This window comes from Myotis daubentonii, chromosome 16 (genome assembly GCF_963259705.1).
Source record: "Myotis daubentonii chromosome 16, mMyoDau2.1, whole genome shotgun sequence".
NCBI lineage: Eukaryota > Metazoa > Chordata > Mammalia > Chiroptera > Vespertilionidae > Myotis > Myotis daubentonii.
In genome coordinates, this window is record NC_081855.1 from 45732790 (window position 1) to 45760506 (window position 27717).

At 61.6% G+C, this 27717-nt stretch overlaps 3 protein-coding genes across 26 annotated transcripts in view; all 3 read right to left on the reverse strand.

The window, feature by feature from the left end:
• Window positions 1-1241, reverse strand: part of CACNA1G (calcium voltage-gated channel subunit alpha1 G) — a 64531-nt gene extending 63290 nt beyond the window's left edge. For all 15 annotated transcript variants that reach the window (XM_059670606.1, XM_059670603.1, XM_059670594.1 and 12 more), the window contains exon 1: window positions 266-1241. In XM_059670606.1, coding sequence (XP_059526589.1) covers window positions 266-507 — 242 coding nt within the window. In that variant the 5' untranslated portion in view covers window positions 508-1241. The remainder of the gene's footprint in view (window positions 1-265) is intronic.
• A 4993-nt stretch (window positions 1242-6234) lies between these two features.
• Window positions 6235-14205, reverse strand: SPATA20 (spermatogenesis associated 20). 3 transcript variants are annotated; one of them, XM_059670622.1, is made up of 18 exons: window positions 14081-14173; window positions 13616-13661; window positions 13226-13343; window positions 12929-13108; window positions 12768-12832; window positions 12438-12592; window positions 12206-12349; window positions 11905-12106; window positions 11456-11586; window positions 11253-11357; window positions 10966-11040; window positions 10660-10869; window positions 10379-10571; window positions 9880-10048; window positions 9399-9610; window positions 7727-7926; window positions 6744-6824; window positions 6235-6597 (listed from the first exon to the last, which is right to left on the reverse strand). In XM_059670622.1, the coding sequence occupies exons 3-18, from the start codon at window positions 13300-13302 to the stop codon at window positions 6427-6429; spliced, it is 2370 nt and encodes a 789-aa protein (XP_059526605.1). In that variant the 5' UTR covers window positions 13303-13343; window positions 13616-13661; window positions 14081-14173; the 3' UTR covers window positions 6235-6426. The 3 variants fall into 3 exon arrangements, with proteins under 3 accessions (XP_059526605.1, XP_059526607.1, XP_059526606.1); XM_059670624.1 differs by lacking the exon at window positions 13616-13661 and having other exon boundaries at window positions 14081-14205; XM_059670623.1 differs by lacking the exons at window positions 13226-13343; window positions 13616-13661 and having other exon boundaries at window positions 14081-14200.
• Window positions 14206-16772: 2567 nt separating this feature from the next.
• On the reverse strand, window positions 16773-27404 carry EPN3 (epsin 3). Of its 8 annotated transcripts, none has more exons than XM_059670633.1 (10): window positions 27138-27403; window positions 23326-23987; window positions 22213-22301; window positions 21468-21548; window positions 21121-21249; window positions 20084-20171; window positions 19371-19640; window positions 19071-19187; window positions 18725-18952; window positions 16773-18549 (listed from the first exon to the last, which is right to left on the reverse strand). In XM_059670633.1, the coding sequence occupies exons 2-10, from the start codon at window positions 23840-23842 to the stop codon at window positions 18215-18217; spliced, it is 1854 nt and encodes a 617-aa protein (XP_059526616.1). In that variant the 5' UTR covers window positions 23843-23987; window positions 27138-27403; the 3' UTR covers window positions 16773-18214. The 8 variants fall into 8 exon arrangements, with proteins under 8 accessions (XP_059526616.1, XP_059526615.1, XP_059526614.1 ...); XM_059670632.1 differs by having other exon boundaries at window positions 22213-22331; XM_059670631.1 differs by having other exon boundaries at window positions 23281-23987.
• Between the last annotated feature and the right edge of the window lie 313 nt (window positions 27405-27717).

Below are 27717 nucleotides of genomic sequence, written 5' to 3' on the forward strand. Positions count from 1 at the left end.
ACGTCTCCTCTCTTTCCCTGGCCTGAATCCCAGCCCCCCAGGGCGGTCTGAGGTGTGTGTGCCGAGGTGGGGCTCGCCAGGGCATCTGCCCAGCCTGCTCGCGCCTCCGCTCCCCTCTGACGCCCCCTCCCCTGCTCAGCAGCCCCCCTTCCACCTGACCGCCGTCCAGGCTCGCTCTTCCCACTCACCTGGCTCGGGGTCCCCTCCGGCGGCGCGGCCCGCCCCCCTGCGGACCCCCCGCCTGGCCGTCGCGGCCGGAGGATATGGGTTACAGACCGTGCGGAGGCACCAGCTCCGCGGACGGCTGTCCTGGCTCAAGTAGAAGAAGACCACGGGGGCCAGCGCGGGGTACGGCAGCCCCTCCGCCTCGGAGTCCGCGCTGCCCGGGTCCTTCTCCGCCGACCCCGGCCCCGGCCGGCCCCCGGCCCCCGACAGGTCGTTGAGCCGCAGGAAGCTTCGGGGCTGTCCTGACTCCTCGGCGCCCGCTCCATCCTCCTCGTCGTCCATCCTCTGGCCAACCGGGGCCCCGGGCGGTGTCGAGAGGGGCGAGCGGCGCCCCTCAGAGGAGGTGTCCTCACGCAACCGGGGGGCCCCGGAGGGGGCGCATCTGGGGGGCTCTAGGGCGCAGGCTGAGCCCCCGGGAGGGCCAGTTCAGCCCAGCTCCCCCTGCCCGCAGGGGCATGCTGCCCGCGAGGCGCCGGGTCGCTGGGAAGCCCCGCCCGGAGCGAGTTCCGCTACCCCAGGGCCCCGAGGGCCCCCCCGGGCCAGCCGGCCGGCTCCCCCTCACTTTGTTCCGGCTTCTTCGCTTCGCGCCTAGGCTCCAGTCGCCCGATTTGGCTCTACCTTCGGCGAAGCGGCCCCGATAGAGGAAGCGAGAAGGGGGGCGGCGGGCGGGGGGATCCGGAGAGGGGCGCCCCCTCTTCCCGCGCCGCGGCTGGAGCAGGATCTAAGGGGTCAGCATCGTCCCGGCTCCGCGCCAGGGACGGCGGGGGGAGGGAAGGAGGGATCTCTTTGGGGGTGGGTTTGGAGGGGTGGGGGCCGGCTTCTTCCTCCACCCCGCGGCGGGCTCACGGTCCGCGAGAGGCGGGGAGACCGTGGGGGGCAGTCCCGGGCGGGGGTGGAGGCGGAGATGCCGCCGCCGCCGCCACCGCCGCGGTGGCTGCCGCTGCCGTAGCTTTCGCCGGCGCCACAGCCGCCTCCTCCGGCCGAGACGCGGAGCGAGCGAGCGAAAGCGGCGGCGAGGAGCGCGGCGCACACCGCAGCTGGATCCCTCACTCCAACTTCAAGCCTCGGCCCCGCCTCCCCCCAGCCAGCCTCGCAGCCAATCGCCGCGCGCCGTGGACCCCGAGCCGCGTGCCCATTGGCCGGCCGCCGTGGCAGTGCGGGCGGGGCGCCCCGGGAGAGAACCACAGCTGGAATCCGGTTCCCACCCCAAAGCCCAGGACCGCCCCTCTCTCCTCCTCTCGGCCCCGGGTCCGTTCCCGAAGGCCGGAGCCAATTAGACGGCTACCTAGACCGAACCCACTTTCCTATTGGCCGCTGGGGTCGCGGGGACTCCCCTAGAGGAAGCCCCGGGAAATCAGAGTATTCGGCGCGGGGTCCTGGGATCTCGCCGCCCGCCCCCACCGCCTTCTTTGTCCAAGACCCTTTAATTGGACGGTAGCCGGAGGGCGGGGCTCAGCTCTGGGCGGGCCTGGAGAAAGAGGGAGGCAGGCGACCCGGGTGTGGGCCGCGACCTGGATCCCAAGGGAGAAACCTAGGGATCCCCCAGATTAATCGCCCACCCTGGAGGAGAGCCCGAGCGGGACTGCGGGAGGAGAAGAGCGGAACAGGTTGCCCCGGGCGCAGGGCTTGAGGCTGGAGGGAGCCCGTCTGGGGAAAACCGGCGGATCCAAGGAAAGGCTGGAGTGGGCAAAGTCTGGACGCGGCCTCTCCCACCCTCTTGGACTTGATCTAGTCCCAGTCCACTCCTGCTACTTTGGCCCTGACCTCGCATTGACACTCCTGAGCTTCATTGCCTCTGCCCCCAGGGATCCTGCGGAGGGTGTGCATTCCACGCGGGAGTTTTGCACTGGAACACGTGGCCCCCCGGCAGGTCTCGCCGGACCCAGAGCCTATCCCCCAAAGCAGCTGCGAAGCAGAGATAGGCTCCTGCGAAGGGACCTGGGGTGGGGGGAGGCTCAAGTGTGGAAGCCCAGAGCTGGGCTTTGCTGACTCCTAACCTGCAGTTTCACCAACCCGCCATTCCGTGCCTCAGTTTCTCCCTCTGAAGTTCCAATATGGTTTATGGGGAGACAGCACGCAGGTCAGGAGCTTCGTGGGGCTGCTCTCCTGGCACATCTCCAACCCACCAGGAGCGGGACCACTCCCGTGCAGCCCCCAGCCCCCACCTGGCCTCACCTTCCCGATTCACCTGCCCGAGCTCAGGCAGCCCTAGCCTGCTCGCCGCCAACTCAAAAGTCTGTGGGTACTGTGAGCAGAGCGCCGCGCGAGTGCTGGGTGCTGGGTGCTGGGTGCTGGGTGCAGAGCGAGGTGGGGCGGGGAGAGCACCGAGGATTGGCGGTCGGGAAGCGCTTCCCCATTTGTGCTAAAGGTAGACCCGGAGGAACAGAGCAGGTCAATCTCCCAAGCCTTCGGGATGCGTACACCACCGCGGAGAGGCAGAGGAATGGGCCAGATGACCTCCCGCTCCCGCCTCCCCCGCCCCCACTTCCGTGCTCCCTCAAGGCTGCGCCACTCGCGCAGCCCCCGCGCGCCTCCCGCCGCGTGGGGCGGGTGTCTCGGCTCCGTCCCGGGCGGGTTGCGCTGAGTGCGGTGGGGACGGCCAAGCGGCTGCTGCGCCGTCGCCTCCCGGTTTGCCCTTTCTCCGAATCCCCGCACCGAGTTGTGCAAATGAGGCCGGGCTCATTTGCATTTCATGCTAATGAGCAGATCCCTTTAGTGCCTCTCTCTCCTGGCGGGAGTCTCTGCTCTCATTCTGCGTGTGCCGAGCCTGGAGTCTTGAACTCGCAGCGGTCTTCTGGGAGAGGGGCCTATTTATGGTTGGCTCCACGTGTCTGACACCTTCTTCCCTCCCGCCGGTCCGCAGTCTGCCAGGTCTGCCTGCCCTTTGCGCGGGCCGACTGGGTCAAGAGGCCTAGGGAAGGTAGTGACTCTGACCATCCCCTCTCTGCCAAGGGGAAAATGAGGCCAGAGCGGCTTGGTCGTGTTTCCTGGTGGTCAGCAAGCTCAACACCTTCATCCACCATCCAGGCCACCCCCTGTCTCTGGGCTGAACTCTGTTCTAGGACATAGGCAGAGCAGAAAGAGGGGTAGACACAGGCACCGTCTGAACAAACAGAGACCCACATTTACTTCCCTGGGCTAGGGGCCTGGGGTGTCCTGCCACCTAAGGCATCCTGGTCTCTGTTCATGGCACCAGGGTGCTCTGTCATCCCCCTCAGGGGTGCTCACGGTTAGCCTGAGGGAGGGAGGGGAGAGGAGAGACAACCCATAGAAGAGGCGAAGGAAACCTCGTAACCATCTTTCACTCCCACGGTCCACGCCCCATCTCTGGCATCGCCTCCTGAGGGTGGCCTTCTCTCAGCAGCAGTGCAGTGCCTGAGTGCCAAGGTGCAGAGGACACAGCGGAGCTGGACAGGAGTCTGGAACCCCGGGGCACTTTGTCCAGGCGGGAGTAACACGGTTATGTTTGTAGTAATGAAATGATTCTCTCTCCCTCTAGGCTCTACGTTCCCTGAGGGCAAGGCGCTATGTCCATTTGACTCACCAGGGCCTAATCTAATGTTTGGCAGGTAAATAGGTACTTAGTATCTATTATGTCAGATGAATGAGTGGATCTCAGGCAAGGAGAGGGAATGAGGGGGACAAGAAATTCCTTTTTTTGGGGGGGGGGGCCTTCAGTTTCCCAACAAAGAAGTTAGGCCTAAGTGTTACCTAAGCTTTCTTCTGCGTTTGAGGGAGCACCCCCATACGTGCACTGCTCCGCCAGCGGCCCCTCCAGCCCTCACCCCTTTCCGCCTCCCTCACGCCTGGCCTGGCCGGCTTCCTCAGGAACCGAAATAATCTCCCCATCTGTGATGCTCTCTGCTCAGCAATGATACATTGTCCCGTTCAGTCACCCCGCAGCCTTGGGAGTTGGGTGGTGCTTGTCCCATTTTTTACGTAAAGAAACCGAGGCTCGAGGCTCGGAGAGATGAAATTAACTTAAGCGACTGCCCAAACCACGAGGCCCTGTCTCCAATGGCCCTGGCCCACAGCTCCTCCAGGGCAGTCCCGCCCACAGAGCAAGGAGCAGAGCAAGAGGGACCAGCGTGAGGGAGAGGGGAGGCAGACTTAAAGTCCCAGAGCCGAGCAAGACTTGCCCTCTTTAGAAAATGCAAGCACTCCCAGAGAACTAGCCCTCGAAGGCCCCAACGCCTTCCTCTGCACCCACTTACAGAATCCAGGTGCCTGCCTGGTACCAGAGGACGGGAAAGCAGGCACACAAGAGCAGAAGGGAGACTGGAAGGAGGGACAGGAGACACCAAATGCCCCCTCCCTCACAGCTGGGTCTGAGTGGTCCTTATTGGATCCTGAAGGCCCCAGCAAGAACCAGATGTGCTGAGCCACCTCAGGCCAATCTCTTAGCCTCTCTGGGCCTTGAATATCTTTATCCGGAGGCTGAAAGTATACTCACCTTGCCACCTCATTCATGAGAGCCAATGGGATGACAGAGACAAGAGGACTTTGCAAACTGTCTAGACCAATGGTTCTCAACCTTCTGGCCCTTTAAATACAGTTCCTCATATTGTGACCCAACCATAAAATTATTTTCGTTGCTGCTTCATAACTGTAATGTTGCTACTGTTATGAATCGTCATGTAAATATCTAATATGCAGGATGGTCTTAGGCGACCCCTGTGAAAGGGTCGTTCGACAACCAAAGGGGTCGCACAACCCACAGGTTGAGAACCGCTGGCCTAGACCTTTCCAAAGCTGAGGCTGGGGGTGCCCAAAAGGCCACCTGTGCTTCTCAGGGCTCCACCTCCTTCCTCGCTGCCCCCAGACCAGGCTCTCTTTGCCCAGCCCTCGGATTTCCTGGCAAGGCTGGGCAGGCTCCGGCCGGAAAGGGGACAGCTGACCTTGTTGGCCGGAGCCCTAATCCCCTCCAGATGGGCCGGTGGCTTGCACAGAGGGCCCAGCTGCCCGGATAAACCCTGTTTCCCAGTGACCATGTGTGACTGTGTGTGACCGTGCCCAGGGGGTGGCCAGGGTCCTCAGCAGACCTTGGAGTGACTCAGTCCAGTCTCCAGCTCCTTCATGCCCCGCTCCTCCCGCTGCTGGCATCCCCACAGCAGTGGCCACACTCGGGTCTGGTGTCCAGCAGCTCCTCCCGGCTATCTGTGCTGTTGGCTCTGAGGCGGCAAGGCTCAGCAGGCTCCTGAAGGTCAGGGTCGGGGGACAGCTCCGTCCCCTCCTCCCCACCTGTCAGCCCCTTCACCCCACACCTGCCCTTCCCAAAGCGCAATTCCTAGTGCCCTCCACATGGTGGAAGCTCGATGGGGTTCCTGGGGCCTGTGAAGGGGTGGGTGCCAAGAAGGAGACTTGTGAGGATCTTCCAACTTTGAGGGGACAGGAGGTCCTGGGAAGGCACCAGCTTTCCCTGCAGCAGGAAGGACTCTGATTCAGAGGACTTCCAACTCAATAGGCATTCCAAGTGAGAGGAACTCTGCCCCTGACCTGGATGTCCTGCAGGAAGGCCTGGCTCCATCCTGCTGAGGCCGAGGGCTGGATGGACACCCCAAAAGAAACATCCTTGGTCCTGCTAACAGCAGCTCCCACAATGTGCCGGAGCGTATGGAAATGTTGTCATTTCATGGAAAATAAAAGTTAGTAGAAAGCATCTTCCTACCCCTTCCCCAGCTTAAAACAAGAGGGGGTGATGGGAAGCGGGGGGCAGGCTCCTTGCTCAACCCCACCTGAGGGCAAGAATTGGCCTTTCCCCTCCTGGGCAAGTCCACACTCCACCCCACTCCCACCCTCAGTGGTCACTGGTCATTACTGGTCCCCTGACCTCAATTTTATCCAGACCACAGCGGCCGTGGCCAGGGGCAGGGTGACCTCTGAAGGTGAAGGAGGAATTTGAGAAGGCAGAGGGGTCCGTTAGGGGCTCCCAGAAGGAGGGGGCCTGGGCTGCGAGGCCTGGGCTGGAGTCTGAGGCCCCTCTCTCACAAGCAAGGACAAGCCCCGAGGTCACCGCGGGACACTGTTAGGTTTATTTCAAGGTGAGTGGGTGCCCATGGGGTCAGTGTGGATGGCCAGGTCACCTGGTGACAGGGTGCCCAGGGTTGGCCGCAGGCTCTGCAGGGCCCTGCAGGGCCCATTCTCTGGTGGGTTGGGGAGCTCCGCCTCCTGCTCCAGTCCCAGCCCAGGGGGGCCCGGCAGTCAGTGATGCAGCAATTTTCGCAGTTCACTGGGCTCGGTGATAGGCATGGAGCAGGCTTGATTCTCACACACGTAGGCGGTGGCCCGGTCTTCTAGCCGCCGCAGGGTACTCAGAAAGGGCAGCTGGCGGGACAGGAAGCTCGAGGGGTCCCCATCGGCCAGAATCAGCACCTGGGTGGCGGCAGGAGAGAGGGGTCACCTGGGGCTGCTGGGACACTGGCAGGGCCCACTGGAGGGTTTCCTCTCCCCAGGCCTGCAGAGAGGAGATGCTGGGGAGCCGAGGAGGAGAGGGCGGGGCTAGGCTCACAGCTGCGCACCTTGTTAGGGATGTAGATGGAGTGGACACACTGCACCAGAGCCTTGGTGTCCTTGGCCTGGGGGTCTCCACAGATGACGATCTGGGCACAACAGGAAGGGAACTCAGGGACCCATCAACCATAGGGCCCCAGCCCCCTCACCCGGGCACCCTCCAGTGTCAGGTGCAGGGGGGCTGGACCCAGACCTACCAGGGCTTCCCCATTGTCCCTTCACCCCCTTATATCCTTAAGAAGAATGGGACTCTGCTCAGCATTCCCCAGACCAGCCACCAGGAGGCTGCCTCAGATTCACTGATGGGCAAGTAAGGACACAAACTCACCCCCCCACACACACACATGCACGTGCATGCAAATACGTAAGGTGTCATACATAGTGGTAGTGATACGAACATGGGAAGACGCACACATGGGCATGCACACACACCTGCACATGCACACACACACTCACACGGTACAAACACACAGAGACCCATACACAGAGAGACAGAGTCATCACATATGCCCACATAGAGGCAGATACCACATATACAAGCAACAGAGACACACACACACACACACACACACACACAGGGAGAGATATACAGGCAAACATGCAAACGTACAGCATATACCTGTACACACACCAGCAGACCCAACTACATGGTACACGGAGACATACAGAGAAACACTTCATCTGCCCCGGGGACCACCACCCACAGGGCCCCTGCCTCCTGTCCCCGGCTCTGAGCGCCCCAGTCACAGGCACTCACAGAGCACCTGCCTGTGCCAGAGGCCTGTCTCAGACGCACACTCACAGACCCCTCCACCTGCACAGAGCGGCCCTTACAGCTGTTCCTGCCAGGCCCCCTTGCCACAGACACTCCTAGATGGCCACACACTCATGGGCCTGAGCTCTGGGGGATGGCCCCATGTCCCCATCTCCCACTGTGGCACTAGCTTCCCTCCCACCCAGGCTCCCAGCCCAAGTGTCCTCGGCACCCCACCTGCTTGAGGGTCTGCTGGTGGGCCGAAAGGGCTCGGACCATCTCGGGCAATGCCACGGGGACACGGCGCATGCGCTCAGAGAAGGCGGTCAGCAGGCACACACATTTGTCTATCCAGTCCTTGTGGCCCGTGAAGCCGTGCAGCCGAAGCAGGTTGTGGGCCGACACGGAATTGGCGCTGGGCTCGGCACCATCCTGGTCTGCAGGGTGCATGGGGCAGAGCCCTAAGGGAGGGTCCCTGGGCTCCGGGACCCTGCCCCAGGACTGTGGTGAGGCTGGCTAGAGGGAGGGTAAGGAGAGGAGTCCCTGTCCACCCCTGGCCCAGGTCTGAGTGGAACGCCAGCACAGCAGTGATGGAGATTTTGCTCTCCCACAGGCATGGTCAACTCCCCTGCCCTAGACGCACTGTTGGTTCCCCCATCCCACTGATGACACCTCCATTCAACCACCCAGCTGCCAGCCAGGGTGGCATTCTCCTGGTCCCTCCCTTTCTCTCACCTCCCACTTCTAATTTCTCCATGAGGCGGCTGGCTCTGCAGCCAGAAGAGACCCAAATCCTCTACTTCTCCCCTCTCACTCTTCTCCCCGGTCCAGGCCTTTGCCAGCGCTTGCCTGAACTGAATGCCATCAACAAACAGCCTCCTAACCTATCTCCCTGCTTCCCCGCCCCATCCCTTCCCCACACCCAGTCAGAGTGACATTCTTAGATCTAATCAGAGCAGGTCACAGTCCACTTAAACCCTTCAGAGCCTTGGACTCCTTGCCACGCCTACGAGTCGTGCAGGGGGCCAGCCCCGCTCCTCACCTGGGCACTCTCTCTCACAAGCTCATCTCTGCCTCCATCCTCCACGGTGCAGGCTGCCCTTTCCAGGCCTCTCAGAGGCTGTTCCCTCTGCCTGAAATCCCCTCCCATAACGCCCCCCCCCCCAACTCCTCCATGACCACAGGGCTTCATCTTGTCCTCTGACCCTTGCTTACATGAACTTGTCACTGGTTTAGTCTGACCTCCCTCCAGCTGAGTTCTGCCCCACTGTTGTTCTTTCTCAGTGCCTTTTATTCATCGAACTAATGTTTGTTGAGCACCTACTATGTGCCAAGCCTGTGCTAGACCCTGGGGATGCAGCAGTGGCAAAGTCCTGCTTTCAAGACGGGGTGAGGGGCAGGGGGGACCATTAACGGACCAGACACGTCAGGTGATGGTAAGCGCTATCGAGAAAAGTTAGGGGACAGGATGCAGAATGAAGGCCCCATACTTCCTCATGGCACTCACAATTTTAACTATGCGTTTGAGCGTGCATTTTTGCATTACGTATCACTATTTATTGGTTGTCTCCCCTGCTACACTATAAGCTTCATGAGAGGAGGAAACAAGTCAGCCTTGTCCGATATATGAATCCAGGCATGTCAGTTACTGTGCTAAGCACATTCACAGAAGAGTTCATCTTTACTGTAAGCTAGCACCAGTGTTCACTCCACTTTGCAGATTAAGAGAATGAGGCTGAGACCAGCCCCAAGTCACTTGGTGAGTAAGTGACGGAGATGTGTACCCAGGAGGGCCTGGCGCCCGCCCCCGCTGGCTCTTCCCCACCCACCCAGCTTACGCCGCCTGCAGGGTAAACCAAGAACCCGTGGGGTCCAGGAAACCAGGCCAGCTCTGCAACCCCTCACTGACCATCCTTCAGTCGCAGGGGCAAGCCAGCCCCCAGCTCAGCCTCGCTGCAGAAGTAGCCGCCGCCACGGGAGTCCCAGAAGAGCCTGTCTTGCGTGTCCTGCAGCCTCAGGGCCCACTCGAGCCACGCGCTCTCCAGCGAGGCCTCGTACAGGTCCAGCAGGCCCCGCACCACGAAGGCGTAGTCCTCCAAGAAGCCCCAGCAGGGCGGGTTGCTGAGAAGACAGGCAGGGGGAGGGGAGAGAGACTTTCACAGAAGCGGCCCTTTTTGTGCATTCTTTCATTTAACACAAAAAAATCTACCTCTCCGGTGGGTATCATTAGCCCATTTCCCGGATGAGCAAGTAGGCCCAGCAGGGTCAAAAGCTCACAGCCGGCAGATGGCAGAGCCAGGATTGGAGTCTACCCAGAGGGGAGGATAGGAGCAGAGATAGGCCTGGGTGCCCGGGGAGACAGCCTTCCTCAGCTGCTTGCCCACCCCCACCTGTGCTCCACGGTCCCCCCAGATCCTGCGTAGCAGGTCCGCATCAGACGGCTGCTGGCCACGTCAAACATGTGTCGCTTCAGGAACTTGGCACCATTGGTGGCGTAGCTGACCAGCCTCTCCATGCCCAGGACAGCTCCCGTCACAGCGTAGCCAGATACCATCAGTCCTAGAGGGAGGTGACACCAAGTGGTCGTGAGAAGCAGGCCGGGGCCCTCCAGGTGTATCCCCCCTTATCCCCCCTTATCCCCCCAAGCCCTGACGCCTCGCTGGAGCCATTCAGCGAGGGGGTAGGACTTGGGCTCCAGCACCAGGCAGGGCTGGGCTCCTAGCCCCTGTTTGTGACCCTGGCTGAGTTACTTAACTCTCTGAGCCTCAGGCCAGAGATAATAAACCTGATTAGGGAAAAATGAATATACAGCAGGTGTCGGACACACGGAAGGGGCCTTGTGAAGGGCAATTCTATGAACGGGTCAGGCTTCAGACACGGCCGCCCCACCGTTCCAGGCGGCCAGCATCTTGCTGTCCAGGTGCGGCTTCGGCCGATGTTTCCGGGCCTGGAAGAGCTTCTCCAGCCCTGTATTGAGCAAGGTCCGGACAACCTCCACCTCCAGGCCAAAGCGGGCAGCCGTCAGCTCCAGAGAATACCGGATGGTCAGCACGTTCTGCCCCTGCAGCTCCCCCTTGGGGTCCTGCGGAGAATAGCTCTTGTCCGAGAGAGTCCATGAGCCTGTCCTCTGACCCAGCGCCCTGCCCCTCCAGGCTCCCAGGAGTCCTCACCTGACTGGGGCTGATGTTGCCGGCCTCCGTGAGCCCGTAGTGCTTCATGAGGAGCTGGCCGGAGGTCAGGGGCTCCGTGGCACCCAGCACGGGCTCTGGGAGCAGCTGCTGGACCTCTTTGATCGTCCACACATAGAAGGCGCCCTCTTTGGGCGGCATGCCCCGCTCGGGAGGCGAATCTGCATCCTCTGCGCTGTAGAAGCCTCCAGACTGTGGGGAGGGGAGAGTTGCTGGCCCCAGCCTTCCGCGTGGCGGAGGCCCTGAGCCCTCCCGCAGCCAGACCCGCCTGCCTCGGTGGACACACACCCGGTGACTCAGGTTCCGAGCCACATACAGCAGGATGCCTTTGGCAACGTCGGAATAGAACTCATCACCAGAGATCTGAGGGGAGGAAGGAGGCTGTCAACAGAGGTCCCTGGGCAGCCTAAGTATAGGGGGGCGGGCAACATCCTCCCAGGAGAGTGAGGAGGGGACCTGGGTACTGGCCTTCTGGAAGGGGATTAGGAGAGGGGTCAAGGGGGAGCCACAAGTTACCAGAAAGACCCTGGGAGGAACAGCCAGGAGTAGGTAGATGGGCTGGGGTCAGAGGTCACCTGGAAGGCCTGTGAATAGGCCACTGCAAGCTGCCCCTGATCATACAGCATCTTCTCAAAGTGGGGGACATGCCACTGGCGGTCCGTGGAGTAGCGGTGAAAGCCCTGTACAGGCGGGACATGGGTCTGGAGGCCGACCCCAGCCTCTGCCCCCACCCCATTGCCTCCTGCTGCCCCCTCCGGGGAGCATCTAGCCCCCTCACCTGCCCTATGTGGTCTCGGATGCCCCCATTGGCCATCATTTTCAGGGTGTGCAAGGCCATCTGCTGGGCCCGGGAGCCGTCCTGGGTGAGTCGGTGGCTGAGCCAGTAGGAGAACAGGAAGCTCAGGATCACTGTGGGCGAGAGAATGGGGGGAACAGAGGGTGCAGATCTGGGTGGTCAGCAGGCCTCTGGCCAGGCTGGGGTTAGGATTTCACACAAAAAGGCAGTCTCTCTGACAGGCTCGGGGTCAGGGGGTCACCCCAGAGCAGAGAAGGGCTATATTCAGGTCAGTGTCAGAGTCACTGTTAAGGTCATAAGTCAGGTCTTGATTAGATAGCTACTGACAGGATGGGAGTATGGAGAACGGGAGGATAATGACCAAGCCATTGGCCAGGACAGGCATCAGAAGGCCCAGCTGGGGTGAGGCGGGCATGGGGGGGGGCGCTGACCCGGTGTGGGGAACTTGGGGGCCTCGGCGAAGCCGCCGTACTCCTCATCATAGCCCTCATCCAGCTGTTGGAAGCAGCGGCTGTTCATGGTGGCGGCAGAGGGTGGCAGCTGGCGGTCACCCGTGCTGATCTCCGACCGGGCCAGCAGGGCTGTGGTGACACGCTGGCTGTTTTCTAGCAGCGCGTTCTTGTTCTGTTTCCACTGTGCAAGGCAGGGGCAGGCCTGGAGGTCAGCTTGGGTGGGGGTCCCTGGTTTCCCTCAACCTTGACCCCTGCCACCACCACCCCCATTCACACCCACCTGATCGCGTATTCTCAGCAACACTGTCCGGAAGCCAACGCGGGTCAAGCCATCCTCAGGGGGGAAATAGGTGCCTCCCACAAAGGGCTGGAGGTTGGGAGTCAACCACACACTCATGGGCCAGCCCCCACCACTGCTGGTGGCCTGGTGGAGAGAGGGCAAGGGTGAGGGGAACGCCCCCCCCCCCCCGTGCCTGCGCACCCCTCCACCCCCCCATGGGAAGACCACGCACCTGCACGAAGGTCATATACACTTTGTCCACGTCTGGCCGCTCCTCCCGGTCCACCTTCACACTGACAAAGTCCTCATTGAGCAGGCGGCCAATCTCCTCGTTCCGGAAGGACTCCTCCTCCATCATGTGGCACCAGTGGCAGGTGGAGTACCCCACTGGAATGGGGCCGTGGGCCACCGTGGGGACCAGTGACTGGTTGGAGGGGTGCCAGCCAAGGGGGCCCAACAGGACTGTGGAAACCCTGACCTCTGGTTTTCTGGGAGGTCCCCTGCCCCTATCCGCCACCACTCTGCCCCCCACCCCCCATCCCAGGGGAGGCCGGTGCATTACCTGAAAGGAAAATGGGCTTGTTTTCTTTCCTGGCCTTGTCGAAGGCTTCCTGACCCCAAGGGTACCTAGGCCGGCGGGGTGAGGCGTCACTCAGGAGCCCAGGGTGTAGGAGGAGCTGAGAGCCCGGCCGCCCCAGGAAGGGCATGGGGAGAGGCACTCACCAGTCCACAGGGTTGTAGGCATGTTGCAGGAGGTACGGTGACTTCTCACTGATGAGGCGGTTCGCGACCTTCTGGGGCGTGGACTGGGCGCAGTTGGTGCGGCTGCCCTTCCCTCCGGCCGGCATGGACACTGAACTGCTGACCGACACACTGCGGTCCTTGTCCCGGGAGGAGCCACCCCTGCACCAGCAGGTGGGTCAGGCCAGGGGTCTCCCTCCACCACTCCAGAGGCCCACTCCCCCCCACCCCTGCCCTCTGGCACCCCTCCCAGAACCCCCTGCTCCCAGCCCAACCCACCTTTCTGAACCACGGGGGAGACTGTGGCCTTTGTGCTCCCCCTTATGTTTTGGGGGGGATGAAGAAAGGTGGCTCATTGGGGGCTCTCTGCCAGGTTAGTCTCCCCCAACTTCTCGGCCTGGCGGTGGGAAGGATGATGACTGTGAGGTCAGGGCAAGTCACAATGGGCAGAATGGTTGTTCAGGCTCCATTCTCTCCCCCTAGCCGGGCCCCTCCCCAGGATGATGGTTCTGGAGGCGGCTCTGGCATGCCTGGCATCTGGGATCGGGCAGAAAGGCCGCCCAGTGCCGGTGGCTGGACAGGGCGAGAAGAGTTGAGTCTGGGACTGGACCAGGTTAGGGGCAATGAGAGGAAAATCAAGAGAGCACTCCCTACTCCACATCGACTCACATGGCACTTCTGTGGGGCCAGGTCCCTTACCAGTCTGCCAGGACCCCTGGTAAATCAGAAACTGACCCTGATTTCAGGGGGCTCAGTCTGGAGGGCGGTGCTGCAGGGTAGCCTAATTCATGACAGGCCCCTGCACCAATCAGGGCTGTGACAGGCCAGCCCAGGGTGCTGTCAGACAAAAACCCTGGCCTAGCATTGGGGTTCAAGGAAGGCTTCCTGGAGGAGGGGTCCCAACAGAGTCCCAGGGGAACTAGCCCTGCAGCTGGAGGGCAGGGGCTTGGAGGGCAGGAGGACGCTACCGCCAGGGCCAGGGCCAGGGCGCCAACTGGGGAGTGCAGAGCGGGGAGGGGTCAGGCGTGAGGGGCTGGCCAAGCATGCACTGAGGACCAGCGCCCCCCGAGATGCCTGAACCTGGGGCCCAGCAGGCACAGGGCACGCAGTAGCGACCCACTCGCCCGCCCGTACCTGCGGCTGGAGGCGAGGCAGGGGCTGGCGCGCAGCTGCAGGAGGCCGCGGCACAGCCAAGTTCGCGTGCCCAGCATGGCTGCTCCCGGTCTTGGGCCCGTGCGCTGCGGACCGGGAGGGAGGGAGAGAGGGAGGGAGGGAGGGAAGGAGGGAGGTCTGGAGGCAGCAAGGGGCGGGCCCGGGCAGCGACCTAACCGCCGGCTGGTCTTAGCCACCACTCCGGGCCAGTGACTGGTCTCAGAGCGCCTCCTGGTGGCCGAGCGCGGGATTCCATACAGGACAATCCGGGATTGGGAGCATCTGGGTGTGCGCACGAAATTGGGTGGACTGAGCTAGACCTAAATCAGCTGTTTGAGGGAGGATCGCCCTCCTGAGGAGAACACGAGGGGTTGGCGGATGCCAAGGCCGTGGAATGCCAGAGGCCTGGCTTATTTTGTCAACCCTTGCCCATTTTAGAAATGGGAAATGAGGCCGGAGCAGAAGATATGGTTTGTGGGGCCCATCCAGCCAGTGCGCTTTGCCTCGGTGCCGCCTCTCCATATCAGGGTCCAGCTCAAATCGCACCCACTCCAGGAAGCCTTCCCTGACCAGCAATGACGAACCCACTTTCTGTCCCATCAGCTACTTTACACACTTGTCTCATTTGCTACATTCTACCAACTCTGCTAGTTACAACGGTGGCAGAAAGACCAGGCACCTGCCCTTGTGTTGCGGCACAGTCTGATGAAGGAGGTAGAAGCTCATTTGAAAGCCATGCAAATGAATGTACAACCACCCACAGGGAGAAGGACCATGACTAAGTATAACAAGGAACCTGGTCTGGTGGGAGAGGCAAGGGGGGAAGGCTTCCCTGAGGAAATCATGTTTGTGTAGCAGTCATCAAAGAACAAGAGGATGGAATCTGGAAAGGACAGGTGGGGAGTACTGGGGAAGCAGGAGGAAGAGATATGCAAAGGCCCTGGGGCAGAGCAGTGTGGGTCAAGGCTGAGGCTCTGCAGGAGGCCAGCCCGGCAACAGTTCAGAGCACAGGGAAGAGAGGCGGTACATGAGACGGAGGTTCGGGCCCAAGTCTTTGAGGGACTCCTGAGCCGGGAGAGGGAATTTTGTTGTTGATGAGAGCAGAAGGAAGCTGTTGAAGGGCTTGGTCAGGGGAGTGACCCTGCGTTTTGGAAAGCTCCCTCTGTCTCCCCTATGAAGAATGGCCTGGAAAGGGGCAAGAGCAGCAGCAGGCGTGGTGAGGAGGCCAGAGCCGGACCAGAGGAGGCTGTGGAGGTCTGCACCAGGTGGAAGTGGGGACAGAAGGGGATGTCAGTACAGGGAGAGGCTTTGGTGGGGTTCATGAGGTCAATTCTGAACACGCTGGCTTGAGGGCCCTTGAGACATACATGTAGACATGACAAGGCTCTGGGATGCCGAGGAGAGGTGGGTGGGCGAGAGGAATCTGGGTGCTCAGCGTGGAGACAGTGCGGGCACAGGAGAGAGCAGGCAGACTGCAGTGAGAGGCGGGAAGCAGGCTCGGGCCTGGCTGGGGGACTCGGGAGTACATCCATGAAAGACAAGAGGGGAAATGGCCACAATGTCAAGGGCAAACCAGGACAGGGTGGCACCCCAGAGGCAGTGGGACAGAGAGTTGCAAGGAGAGGGGGTCCATGTGGTCAGACTCCAGAGAAGCCAACTGGGATGGGACACAAAAAGGTCCGCTGGCTTTAGCAACATGGCCATTGGCGGGCCTGGCAGACGGTGCTCCAGTGAGGTGAGGGTAAGAGGCTAGGTAGAGTCGGGTGAGGGCAGAGAAAAGCAGGGGACGCAGAGAGTATGGACATGATGTGAGAGGAAAGACACTTTCGAGACAGATGAGGCTAATTGTGACCAATACCAAGGGGAAGGATTCAGTTTAGAGAAGGCAGTTGATGATATGGAGGAGAGGAGTCTCTGAGACGCTGGAATGACACCAGGGTTGGCAAGCCGGAGAGTCTGCTGGGTGCTCCCTGGGAGACATGAGGGCAGGGTCAGAGAACAGAAAGCCTGTGTGAATGCGGGGGAATCCGAGGTGACAACCACCTCCAGAGTGTGACCATTGGTGAGGGTTGCTGGGGTGTCATGGAAATGCAAGGTCATCCTCTCGGACAATAGAGTCACCTGGGATTTAGCAAGACCTGGGTGAGTAGAAGACTGTGAGCCAAGACGGAAGCATGGCAAGAATGAGGTGGAACACAGCCCTTGGGGGGGGGGGGGGAGGCAGGGACAGCCCAGTGGTTCCCAGCCTTCAAGGAAGGAGGGGTCTCACAGGAGGAAGATGGTCTGGAAGCAGCTATGGGAAGCGAGGTTACCAACCTCTTCTTCGTGGGAATCAAAGCAGCACCCTTGGGGGAGAGGGTCCGGGAAGCGGTGTTCCCGCGACAGCCAGTTTAAAGAGCCTGAGTAGGGGAGAGGTGAAGGGCGGTCAGTGACCAAGAATGGAGACCACCTGTGTGTGTGGGGGGGGGGGGCGGGGCAGAAGACAGATGGGGGCTGGATTCGCACTGCCTGCAAACCAGGAATGAGGGGGGTGGCAGGTTAATCCTCCCGGTTAGCCTCTGCGGAGGGTGCACCCCAGGCCAAATGGACAGTGGCCTGGGAGGAGCCGCAGAGCCACCTCAGAAGGAAGGAACTCTTGTTCCCATTTGACAAGGAAACGGAGGCAGAGTCAGAGAGAGGTTAAGTAATTTACTCAAGGCCAGGGAGCATAACCACTTATTACTAAGTGATTATATTATTATTATTAATTACCGTGTGCAAATCTTGGAGCAGAGTTTGAACTCTTGTCAGTCTGACTCCTAAGTAGGTGCTCTTGTCCGTCCCGCCTTTCCCAGCCACGGTGGGACTCCTTGCAAAACAAGAAGCGGCCCCTTTCCCCACCCCAGCCTTAGGAAGGAGAGCAGCACCGTGTGTCTCCCGAAACCCCAACTTCGGTGTTTCTGGCCTATGGAAGGCTACTGTCTCCCTGCACCCCAGAGGGGGTGGGGCTGGCAGCCTGCGGGGCCAGACCCTGAGCACTAAGGTCGCATCAGTGTCTGGTGGCCCAGTGGTTGCAGAGCATTGAGTAGAAAAGGAGGGGTGGTGACCGGGGTGCTCCCAGGATGAGGTAACAGCCCCCCCCCCCTTGGTTTCCCAGATCCCGCATAGGCCCCTTCTGCGTGGCTGAGATGGGGTTTACTGCCAGCCCTGGGAAGGAGAGGAGGGCCGAGCGGGTTGAAGGGGACTCAGTAAAACCAAGGAGCCTGGGGGCTCCTGTACCTGGCTCGCCTGCCCCTGAGTTCTGAGCTCCGGGAGGCTGTGGGCTTAGGGATGCTTAGTCATTTCTCCACAGTCAAGCCCAGCACTTGGTTCACGACAGTCTGTCAATATTTGCCGATTAAGCCTGCTGTGCAGCCTGGGGCCTCCAAGCCAGCGGAGCCAAACGGTCTGACGCTGAGTGCCGGCCCCACTCAGGGCTAGCTTGGTGACTTTGAGCCTCAGTCTCCTCCTCCATACAATGGGTTTTGCACTGGGTTTAATGCTCTGCTGTCTGCATTTTGACCTTCGTAACCCAATTTCGGAGCAAGGGGCCCTGCATTTTCATTGGGGGCTGGGCCCCGCAAATAACGTAGGTAGTCCTGAATGGGAGTCATGTTACCTACTTCAGAGGGCGGCTGCAAGAATTAAAGCAAGTAATCTGCCTAAAGTGCTTAGCAGTGAGTGCGTAGTAAGTGGGTTCCTCGCTGTCCCATCAACCAGACGCCCATGCACGACAAATGAATGGAAATGATCAAGTGAGCGAGGGCTGAGGGAGCATCTGGGAGCGACAGAGCCAGGCTGCGGGGGCTGTGCGGGAAGGGGGGCGATCGCCACAGCAGCCGGCGCTTCGCGGTGTGGTCCAGACCTGGCCGCCACGTCCCGCAGAGAGTCCACTTGGTGAGAGCGAGACCCTGGGTTCCAGTCTTTATTGCGGGGACGTGGCCTCGCCCCGAGCAGTCCAGTGGTCTGTCTCTAGCTCCAGGGCCTCCCAAGCATCTGGGTCGCCGTAGGGCTTCCCCAGCGGATCCTAGCCTCGCCCCAAAGTCTGGGGAGCAGGTGGGCGCGGTCCCGGGCCTCAGCCGGCCGGCCGGCAGGTGCTCAGAGGAAGGGGTTGGTGCCGGCCTGCGGGGCGGGGTGCAGCGGCCCGGCTGAGTCCAAGGAGGGGAGCAGCGGCGGCGGCAGGCTCGCGGGGGGCGGCGTGAAGGCCCCGGCCCGCGGGAAGACGCTGACGGAGGCGGGGAGGGTCGCGGCGGCCGGCACGCTGCTCAGGGGGAGGGGCAGGGAGGTGCTGTAGGTCATGGAGCTCAAGGACGCCCCCAAGGGCCTGCCGGCCGCAAGGCCCAGCGCGGGCGACCCGGTGCGCATCTGGTTCAGGGTCGGCCTGCCCGGCTCGCCTGCGCCAAACGGGTTGGTGGGGGATGGAGCGCTGAGATCTGCAGAACGAGAAGGGGGGTGGGAGGGGGGGGAGGGTTTGGAGTGGGCCGGGGACATAGCCCTGAAATAGGAGGGGGACAAGATCTGGGGCTTTAGAAATAAGAAGAGTGGGATTCTAGGACAAGGGCTGGGCTCTGAAAGGAGGGGCGGAGGGAGGGGACAGGGGTGTCCTACCTGTCAGGAAGGGGTTCCGGGTCTTTGCAGCCTGGGGCGTCTTGACTAAGGAGTCAAGGTTGACCAAGGAGGAGGCCGAGGGGCCCAGGAAGGACTCGGGTGTGCGAGCGCGGGCCTCCTGGCTGGGCTGGGTTAGGGCTTCCCCCACTCTCCCCAGGTCAAAGGCATCTGGCTCCTTGGTGCCATTTTGCTTGGAGCTGGGGATGGGGTCTCCGAACAGGTCCAGCTCTGGAATACACGTGGTCGGGAGAGGGGCTGGCCACCCGGCAGGAGGAAGAGGGCAGAGGCCAGCTCGGGGCAGGACCCTCGTTCCCCAGGGAGGTGCCATCGCCTGCCCCCTGCTTACCCACAGGGCTGCTGGGCTTCCCCGAGGGCAGGGCCTGGGCACCCTCCAGCCCCGCCTTGGTCTCTGTGGATCCTGGAGGTTTGGCAAATGGGTCAAAGGTCGAGGTGCCACCTAGAGCTAGCCCAGAAAGAAAAGGGAGGTGAGATGGGCTGGCAGAAAGAGCAGGCACGAGACTAGACTGACCTCTTCCCAGGCCATCACCCCTCCTAACAGACAGGACCTGCTGCCCCTTGGCCCTGGAGAGAAGGGGACCCAGAGGGCCTCCAGCCCCTCACCCACACCCTCTGGCCCTTCACTTACCAGGGGTGTTGGACGTTTCCACCAAGGCCCCCCAGGGGTCAGCCCCAGTGTTGGGGAGTTTGCTGGGGGAGGAATTCTGTGCCCAGGGGTCTGTAGCGGGGGCTCCAGCAGGCAGCACTGGGGTCCGGCCCCAGGGTTCAGAGGAGGAAAGCGTAGGGGGCAGGTCCCACGGCTGGCTTCGGGACAGGATGCCTCCCGAGGGGACTGGAGACCAGGGGTCTGCGGAAGGCCCCCAGGAGGAGCCGCTGGGCTCTGTGTTGGACCTGAGACCTGAAATGGGAACAGCATAGACATGATCCCAGGCTCACCCTGGGCCTTCCCAGTTCCCCGGGCCAAGTTTCGAGACTAAGGGATCCATTTCAGAGATTCAGGGTGCTGACTCACAACCACCCAGCAAGCTGGAGCCCAAATCTAGTAAGCTGTCCCAGGTGCCTGGACTCCAGGGCACGGGCAGCTCAGGCCACGTCCCAGGCAGGGACTGGCTGGGACAGGAAAGCCAGGGTGACAGGACACAGGAGCACATTTCTGAGATCATTTCCCAGGAGCTGGGTTCTCCAGACGTGCTCCCCCCTTCCTCACTACGACACTGTGCCACAGGGGAAGCTGAGGCTCAGCGACCCTCAGCTGTGGGAAAGGAGGTGCCAGCAAGTGGCCAGGAAGGAAGGGGCTCTCTGGGGCCAGCCTGGGAGGCTCTTGCAGCCCTGCATGCCCACCTGGGATGTCCCATGGGTCGGCGGAGCAGTGTGTGGAGGGCGGGGCAGGGGTGGGTGCGAAGATGTCCGCCAAGTCCAGGATGGAGGACTGTGGAGAGGAGAGGCAGCCATGGCTCAGAGGAGGGCGGGCCCAGAGGAAGGCAGGCCCTGACCTGTCATTCTGACTCCAGCTCACCCGCTCCATCCATTCCATAAACACCTCGTAATGACCCCTTGCCTCTGCACAGTGCTTCTCAGTTTGTTTCCGCGCCCATTTAGTGCCTGGTTTTCCTAACGACCTTGTGCAACAGGTACGGAAGGGGGTGCTGTGCCCATTTTACAGATGTGCCGGCTGAGCCCCAGAGAGAGGGAACAATCTGCCTGAAGTCACACAGCCAGGGAGAGACAGGGCTGGGCTAGAACCCAGGCCTGTCTGACCCTTCCTCACTGCTCTGCTCCTCAGCCCATCAGTGGTAAGACTGGCCATAGGACTAGCTTACCTCCCCAAGTGTCCACGAGAAAACTGGCCACAGTGAACATGCAGAGCCAGCAGGAAAGGGGCAGACACACCCCAGGGGTAGCATGGACAGTGGCCTTGCTTCGGCGGGTGGCCTTGTTTCCAGCAGCTACCTACTCCCTCCTCTTAAAGAATACGCACATGAGCTCATATGCCTGAGTCCACCCCCAGTCGTGATCCACCCCTCACCTCACCCTAGTATGTCAGAGCTGGAACTATCCAACAAGCCCACTATACAGAGGAGGAAACTGAGGCCAAGACGACGACATGTCCCAGCCACAAAGTCGCAACTAATCCAGAACCCAACTCGAGGGGTCTCTGGTCAGGGTTCTCTGCATCCCTTTGCCAACAGCTTGGTCACCAGCCTATGCAGTGTGGGACCCGACCCGGGACTGCTGCACCCCCTCCACCCCCATTTCATTGAATAAACACTTAGGTCGTGCTTACTGTATACCCAGCACTGTTCCGTAATCTTTACAAACATGAACTCAGTTGATCTCCCAGGCTCTTGCCAGCCCACGCACCCCAGCACCGTCCCTACCTGGCTGGTTTTCAGCTTCTCCTCCTCCTTCCTCTCTTCTCTCTCGGGCTCTCTTTCCCTCCGACGGGGGGCTGCAGCCCCAGCACCATTGGCCATGGGGGAGTCATCTCCCCGCCAGGACCTCACCTCCTGCAGAAGGCACAGAAGGAGTGAGGAGAGCGCGGGCAGCCCAGGGCGGACTTGAGGGGACCCGAGCTGAGTGGAGAAAAGTGCAGGGCGGGAGGCAGCTGAGAGGTTAGGCACCGCGGGACCACCAGGTGAAGCGGGAGGAGCCTGGTTAGTGCCCCGTGAGCACCATGAGCACCTCCACCAGCACCGGCACCAGCACAGGAGGCTCAGCCCACTACCTTCTGGTGCTCCTGCCGGCTCAGGCGAAGAGCCAGCTGCAGCTGCAGGTCCTCATCCCTGAGGGAGGTTGGGGGGACTGGCTGCCAGGGAGGAAGAAAAAGGTGAACTTGGCCCAGCCCTCCCACTCCTGGGCCCCAGGGCAACATAGCTCTGCACAGGGCAGGGGATGGAGAGCAATGCCCACCCAGGCAGCAGTGTGGTGTGGCCTTCCCCACGCTGAGAAAGCTCAGTCCTTTTCTTCTGGGCCCCCTGAGGCTCCGCGGGCCCTGCTCCTGTCTGGTCTACCCGGATCCACAGAGGAAGGTAGCATAGTGGTTGTCCCTGCCCCCCCCCAGCCCCCCCAAAGGATAGCTGATGGCAGGGGGGGTGGTGGTGGTGGTGGCATGCCTCTGTGTCTCCTGGGAATGTGTGTCAGCATCCGCACTCCCTTCTCCTCTATGAGGCGGCCGCAGGCCCGTACCACACTCATCTACTCCAACCCATGACACACTCACCATCCTTTCCAGGCCCAGCCAGAGGGGACTAGAAGCGGGAAGTGGGCCCTGCAGGGACAATCCCAGGGGCAGACAGGCCCTGCGCTGTCCTTGGGAGCAGGCCTAGGGCTTATGGGCCCAGAGTAGGGTAGCCTGAGAGTCAGGGTGTGGGGATGCAGGCACCTCTCCTTCCCCCTCCAGATCCCTCCCCATGCCACCCTCAGCCCAGCCCAGCTGGGGGGCCCCCTGGGCTGCCCGGGAGGGGCCTCACCTTCTCAGCCTCCTCGCGGCTCATGGCCAGGGCCAACTGCAGCTGCAGCTCCTCTTCTCCCGACGTCTGGGGCCGGGCCTGCTCCAGGTCTGAGGTGTAGCGGGGAGATGAGGAGGAAGCTGCAATGACCATCATGGCTTCTGTGACCACACAGGTGCCCGTGGGCTCCCACACCCCTTCCCCTCCAGAGGCGAAGGCTCAGAGAGGGAAATGGGGGGAAGAGACCAGCAGGCAGCCGAGGGCCCCAGGGGAACAGGCCGTGTAAGGTTTCCTATCCCACCCCATAAAGATCCCAGTCCCTCCTTTGCGGACCCCCAACAGCTCTAAGGGGTGCCTGCTCAGAGTCCTGCAGCAAGACTTGAACCCAGGTCCCCCGACTCTTCCAGCTGGGCCCCATGCAGCCTGAGGTCAAGTGGGGTGGGAGGGTGAGATGCTCCAACCAAGGTCACGGCTCTCAGAGCCCACAGCGCACTGCCGGGGGCTTTATGAAAGGAGGGCCCTTCTGAGTAAATCTCGGACCAGGGAAGCCCCACCAGGATGGAGAGGAGGGTCGGGAGGTGCTCATCGGCCACCCCCATTCTCAAGGACAGGGCCCTTGAGGTGTGTGTGCGTGTGATGGGGAACGCCCCCGATGGAGCATGGTGTGTCGTGTGTCTGGGTGAAGGGCTGAGGGCTTCCTGGGCCCGGTCTCATTCATTCTCGCATCAAACAATTGAGGTAGACAAGATGACCCCTACGTAATGGGTGAGGACGCTGAGGTTCAGAGAGCTGGTTGTCCAGGCCACACAGCCTGGAAGGGGCTGGGGAAGGGAGGTTCCTGGACTCCAGAGCCTGTACTTCTCCCCCACGCCGTCCCACCAGACAGTGACCGACCACCAACAACAAATGCATACCAATGTCATTGTTTACCCTAGCTTGCTGAGCACCTACTATGTGCAGGGCATTTTGCCTCACACTTTACCATCCGTATCTCACGGCCTCCTCATGGCATCCCTCAGAGGTCCGAGGGCCACGATGGGAACTCAGACACCTCTACTGTCCCCGGCCGTGCACCCAGCGCCCACTCACAATTGTAGGAGGACGGAGAGCCCCTCGAGCGGCCGTAGTCCTCACCCTGGCGGCGGCTGAAGCCCAGCTGCCCGCTGCCCATGGCCATGCCCTCCAGCGCCATGCGCTCCTTGGTCTTGAGGGCGTGGGTCCGCTCCTGCCGCAGGCGCTCCTCGTCCTTCAGCAGGGCCATCACCTGCTTGACCTTCTCGCGCACGTTGACGCCCTGGTCTTTGCCGTCGCGGTCGACGTACTGGAAGTCCTTCAGCGTCTGGATGGTGAAGAGGTTCTCTCGGCACTGGTGGGCCACCCGCTCCGAGCCCGTCTTGAGCAGGTAGTCCAGCAGCGTCAGCGCCTTGTACACGTGCCTCCAGTTCTTGCCGCTGTCGTTGAGCCGCCGCCAGAGCATGCCCATGACCTCGGCGAAGGCCACCGTGTTGAAGGTCAGGTCCGCAATCTCAGACATGAGCGAGCTGGGCGGGCCCCAGGGGTCATTGCTGGTGGCCTCGCGCACCTTGATCTCCGCCTCCGAGTAGTTGTGCACGATGTTCTTCACCTGGCGCCGCAGCGCGGAGGTCGTCATGGCTGGGGACTTGGAGATGGGCGCCCCCCGCCCCGGCCGGAGGCGGAGGGCCGAGGGCCACCGTCGTCGCCGCGAGGTCACGGTTTCCAGGGAGGGGCCGCCGCGCTCTCAGCAGGGCGGCTGTGTCCTTGGGTCCCACATGGGTCTGAGGAAGAGAGGGGGTTGCAAACTCGGGGGCCGTGGCCCACCCCGCTGGCCACTCAGTCACCCCCTGAAGGCCTGTGCAGGGTGTCCCTGCTGCCAGGAACAGCCTTCAGCAGGCGTTCGTTATGTTTCTTATTTTAGTTATGATTTAGCAGGCACTTCTAGCCTTGCATGCTCATTTATCTTCACCGCCACACTACAAGATGCTATTATTATTATTCTCTCCGTTCACAGAGGGGAGAAATGAGGCTTCGAGCGGATTAATTGACTTGTCCAAGATCACAGCGCTCGTAAGTGGGGAGTTAGGATAAACCCCGGCAGACACACCCCAGTCCTTACCCTTATTGGGGGACATGACAATGACCCCCCCCCACGCCCCCAGGTATGCCTACTGGCCTAGCTTCTGCTTGGTTCCCTCTCCCCTTTCTGCCAGGATCTAGCTTAAGACCTATCCCTTCCAACTTCTCAGACCTCACTTTTCTCTCCTCATATTGTTCATTTTGTAGCTTGATTCATGTAATACTATTTCCTGGGGCCTTCTGAGCCAGACACAGGGCTCATGTCCTGGTGCACCTACGCCCCATGGAGAGGCTACAGACAATCACAGCCCGGCGTGGGAGTGCAGAGGAGCGCAGGAAAACCAGGGGAGACTCCCCAGAGGAGGTGACGGTTGAGGTGAGCCCAGAGATCTGAAGCCAGGGGAGAGGAGGAGTGAGCCAGCAGGGTGTGGGAGGGACGGCTCAGAGGGAATGCTGTGAGCTGGGCCTCGGGAGGGAGGAAGGAGTATTGGGAGAGGCTGCCTCTCAAAGAGATTTAGCCGCCACCACCCACGCTGTACACACGAGAGCACTGAGGCCAGAGCGGGGACACGGCCTGCCCACAGCCACACAGCACGAAGGAGGCAGAGCTGCACTCACACCGAGGTCTCCAGAAGACTATTCCAATGTTGATTGTCAGTGTTTCCACTTCTGTAATTAATTCATAGGATTGCTCTACTGTCTCAGCCCCACCTTCTCAGCCAGAAGGTAAGCTCCCTGAGGTCAAGACCAATCTGAGTCCCCGAAAGCCCCAAGGCCCAGGACCCAGGGCAGAACTCTGATACCCCAGCCGCAGGGGGTCAGGGCCATCCCTATGCCCTCCCGACAGTCACGGGACCAGGCCATCGGCTGAGAGCAAACCCAGGCCCAAGTCAGACAAATGTTCTCCCCTGCCCTACCAGAAACCCAGACCAGAGTCCTGCCATCACCATTACTCTGGTACGGATACACACGGGCATGGACTCACACACACACACACACACACACACACACACACACACACACACACACACTACCTGGACCTGCAGAGCCTGCACTTCACCAATGAACCCCACCAATACCAGCACCCACAGCACCCACAGAGGCTGCACCTCTCAGCTCTGCCTTGGGGCTCAGTGGGAGTCAGAAGGAGTTTGTTTTACCCCCTTCACCCCTACATTCAGTTCACCCTCCACCCAGTCCTGCCAACACTGGGCTCATTTCAAAGGGGCCCGCGGGCCTCCCTCCGTAGTTTTCTTCAGGGCCCGGGGGCCTGGGAGAGCTTCGCCCAAATGCGGGGTCCCACGGGGCACCCGGAGGGATGGAGAGAGCTTCATGCAAGCACTGCCTACCTTCTGTCTGCCCGCTTTCTGTCCGGCCGGCCTTCTGAGGCGATGCCACTGGCCAGCACTTGTTTAACTCCTGCCCTCCCCCTCACAGTGACTCAGACCTGCCTTTACCTCTCTAACCGGTGGGCTGGCAGGTGGCAAGAGTCAAGATGAGAAATAATTGTGCCCCAAAGCCCGCCCTGAGTGCATGCCCCTCCCGGAGCTGGCCACCGAAACCAGCAGAACCAGTCAGGCATTGTGACTCCAGTAGGAGCGCTGCCTGGCCCTCCAGCCGCCAGGGGTAGTGGGAGGGGCCCTCGGTGGGGGCCCTGCAGCCCTGCCTGGACTTTTCTCCGGGGAGGTGGGCACGGAGGAGCCTTCTCTGCACACCCCTGCCCGAGCTGGGGGAAGGGAGGGGTCCGTAACACCTGAAGTCCGAGGGAAGCAGGTAGGGAGGAAGAAGGGGACAGGGTGAGGCCCAGGGAGCGGAGGGGAGGGTGGAGGAGAGGAAGGAACGCGGGAGGGAGCGGCTGGGAGCGCTGCCAGCGGTGTTACAAGCAAAGGGTTTTATCGAACACAATATGCCCAGAAATAAAAGGGAGTGAAACAGAAACCCAGCAGCCGATAAGGCGGCAGTGGCGGCGGCAGTGGCGGCCGGGCAGCCCGGTATGGAATTACTGCAGTGACCTTGAGCCAGACCCTGTCAGGTGGAGGGAAGGACACTGAGAAGGCAGGGCCTGAGAGGCCAATTCAGAGCTGGGGGAGAGGGCAGGAGGGGCAGGAGGGGAGGGGAGGAGAGAGGGATCCACTGGGGGGAGGGTCAGGGGACACCAAGGACCAGCAGGGGGTGGGACCAGTGTGGGGAAGGGGGCAGGTGTCAGCTCTCACCTATATTAGGGTCCCAAGGGGGAATGTTATAGCGGGGAGGGGGCTGCTCTTCCCAGGGCCCAGAGGACTGGGGGACCTGTCAGGACTGAGGAGCAGGTGGCATCCCCAGAGTGAGGGTTCCGGGAGCTGGAAGGAACCCAGATGTCTAGAGTTTTTCCAATGTCTGTGGGTGCCCTGCCAGTGCACACCCCCTCCCATCCTCTGTCTGCTAAGGCAGACTCTGGCCCCTGCCCCCATCAGGTCCAGCAAGCGCAGTGGGGGGAGTGGCAGTGCCCTAACGATTGCTGCTGGAGGGGCAGGGTGGTGCCCTCTGGCTCTAAGCTTAGGTACTGGGGGCACTGGAGTTGGGTAGGGGATGCCCTGAGCCTAAAGGTGCATCGGGGCTGAGGAGAAGGGGTTGGTAGAGAGGAGCAGGAATCTATAGGGCATGCCACCAGAGATGCTAGTCCCAGGATGGGGAGCAAGCCCCCAGTCCTTCTTCCTGGGGGCAGCAGGGAGGGAGGGGCTGCAGGAGGAGAGCCACTGGAGGCTCACCCCACCGCCCTGCCCTCCTCACCCCTTTCCCCACAACCTGGGAGGGAGACTAAGCCCCAAACCTTCCATTAGGGCACCGCCGCTGCCAGGGAGGGGCCAGCTTACCTCTGGTGCAGGCTCCCTTGGTCCCTGCCCCGGGACCACAAGCAGCCTCTGCAATGACCCTCCAACCTGCACGGCAGGGGGACGGCACAGCTTCAGGAGCGACCCCAGAGCCATCCACCACCGACCCTTGTCCCGGAGACCCACCCTCTCCCAGGAGGCGCAGACCCCTCGGAAGGGCGAGGCAGGGTCCCCAGAATGGGCTGCAGCTCTGCCTCCTGTCCGCTGGTCTCCTGGATGCCCGGCGGCAGGCAGCACTCGGAAGGAAAGTTGCTCAGCTGGCCGGGCAGGTCTGCCTCAGCAGTAACAGGACACAGGAGGCAGCGCAGGCGTGTTAACCCCTTCCTGCTGGCCAGGCGGCGGCACCTTCCGAGGTGGGTGGGAGGCTTGCCTGCTGCCAGTGCCCAGAGGGGAGGTGCAGCTTGAGAAGCCTGTGCTGGTGGCCCACTCCCACCCTGCAGCGAGTTAACCCTTCCCCTGCCTCCTCAACGGGAGACGGCCAGGGGGCTCCAACCCCCCCCCCCAGAAGGACCTTCCCCCGGGGCTGGCGTTTTTTGTCGTTAATGCCCGCTGTGGGCTCCCA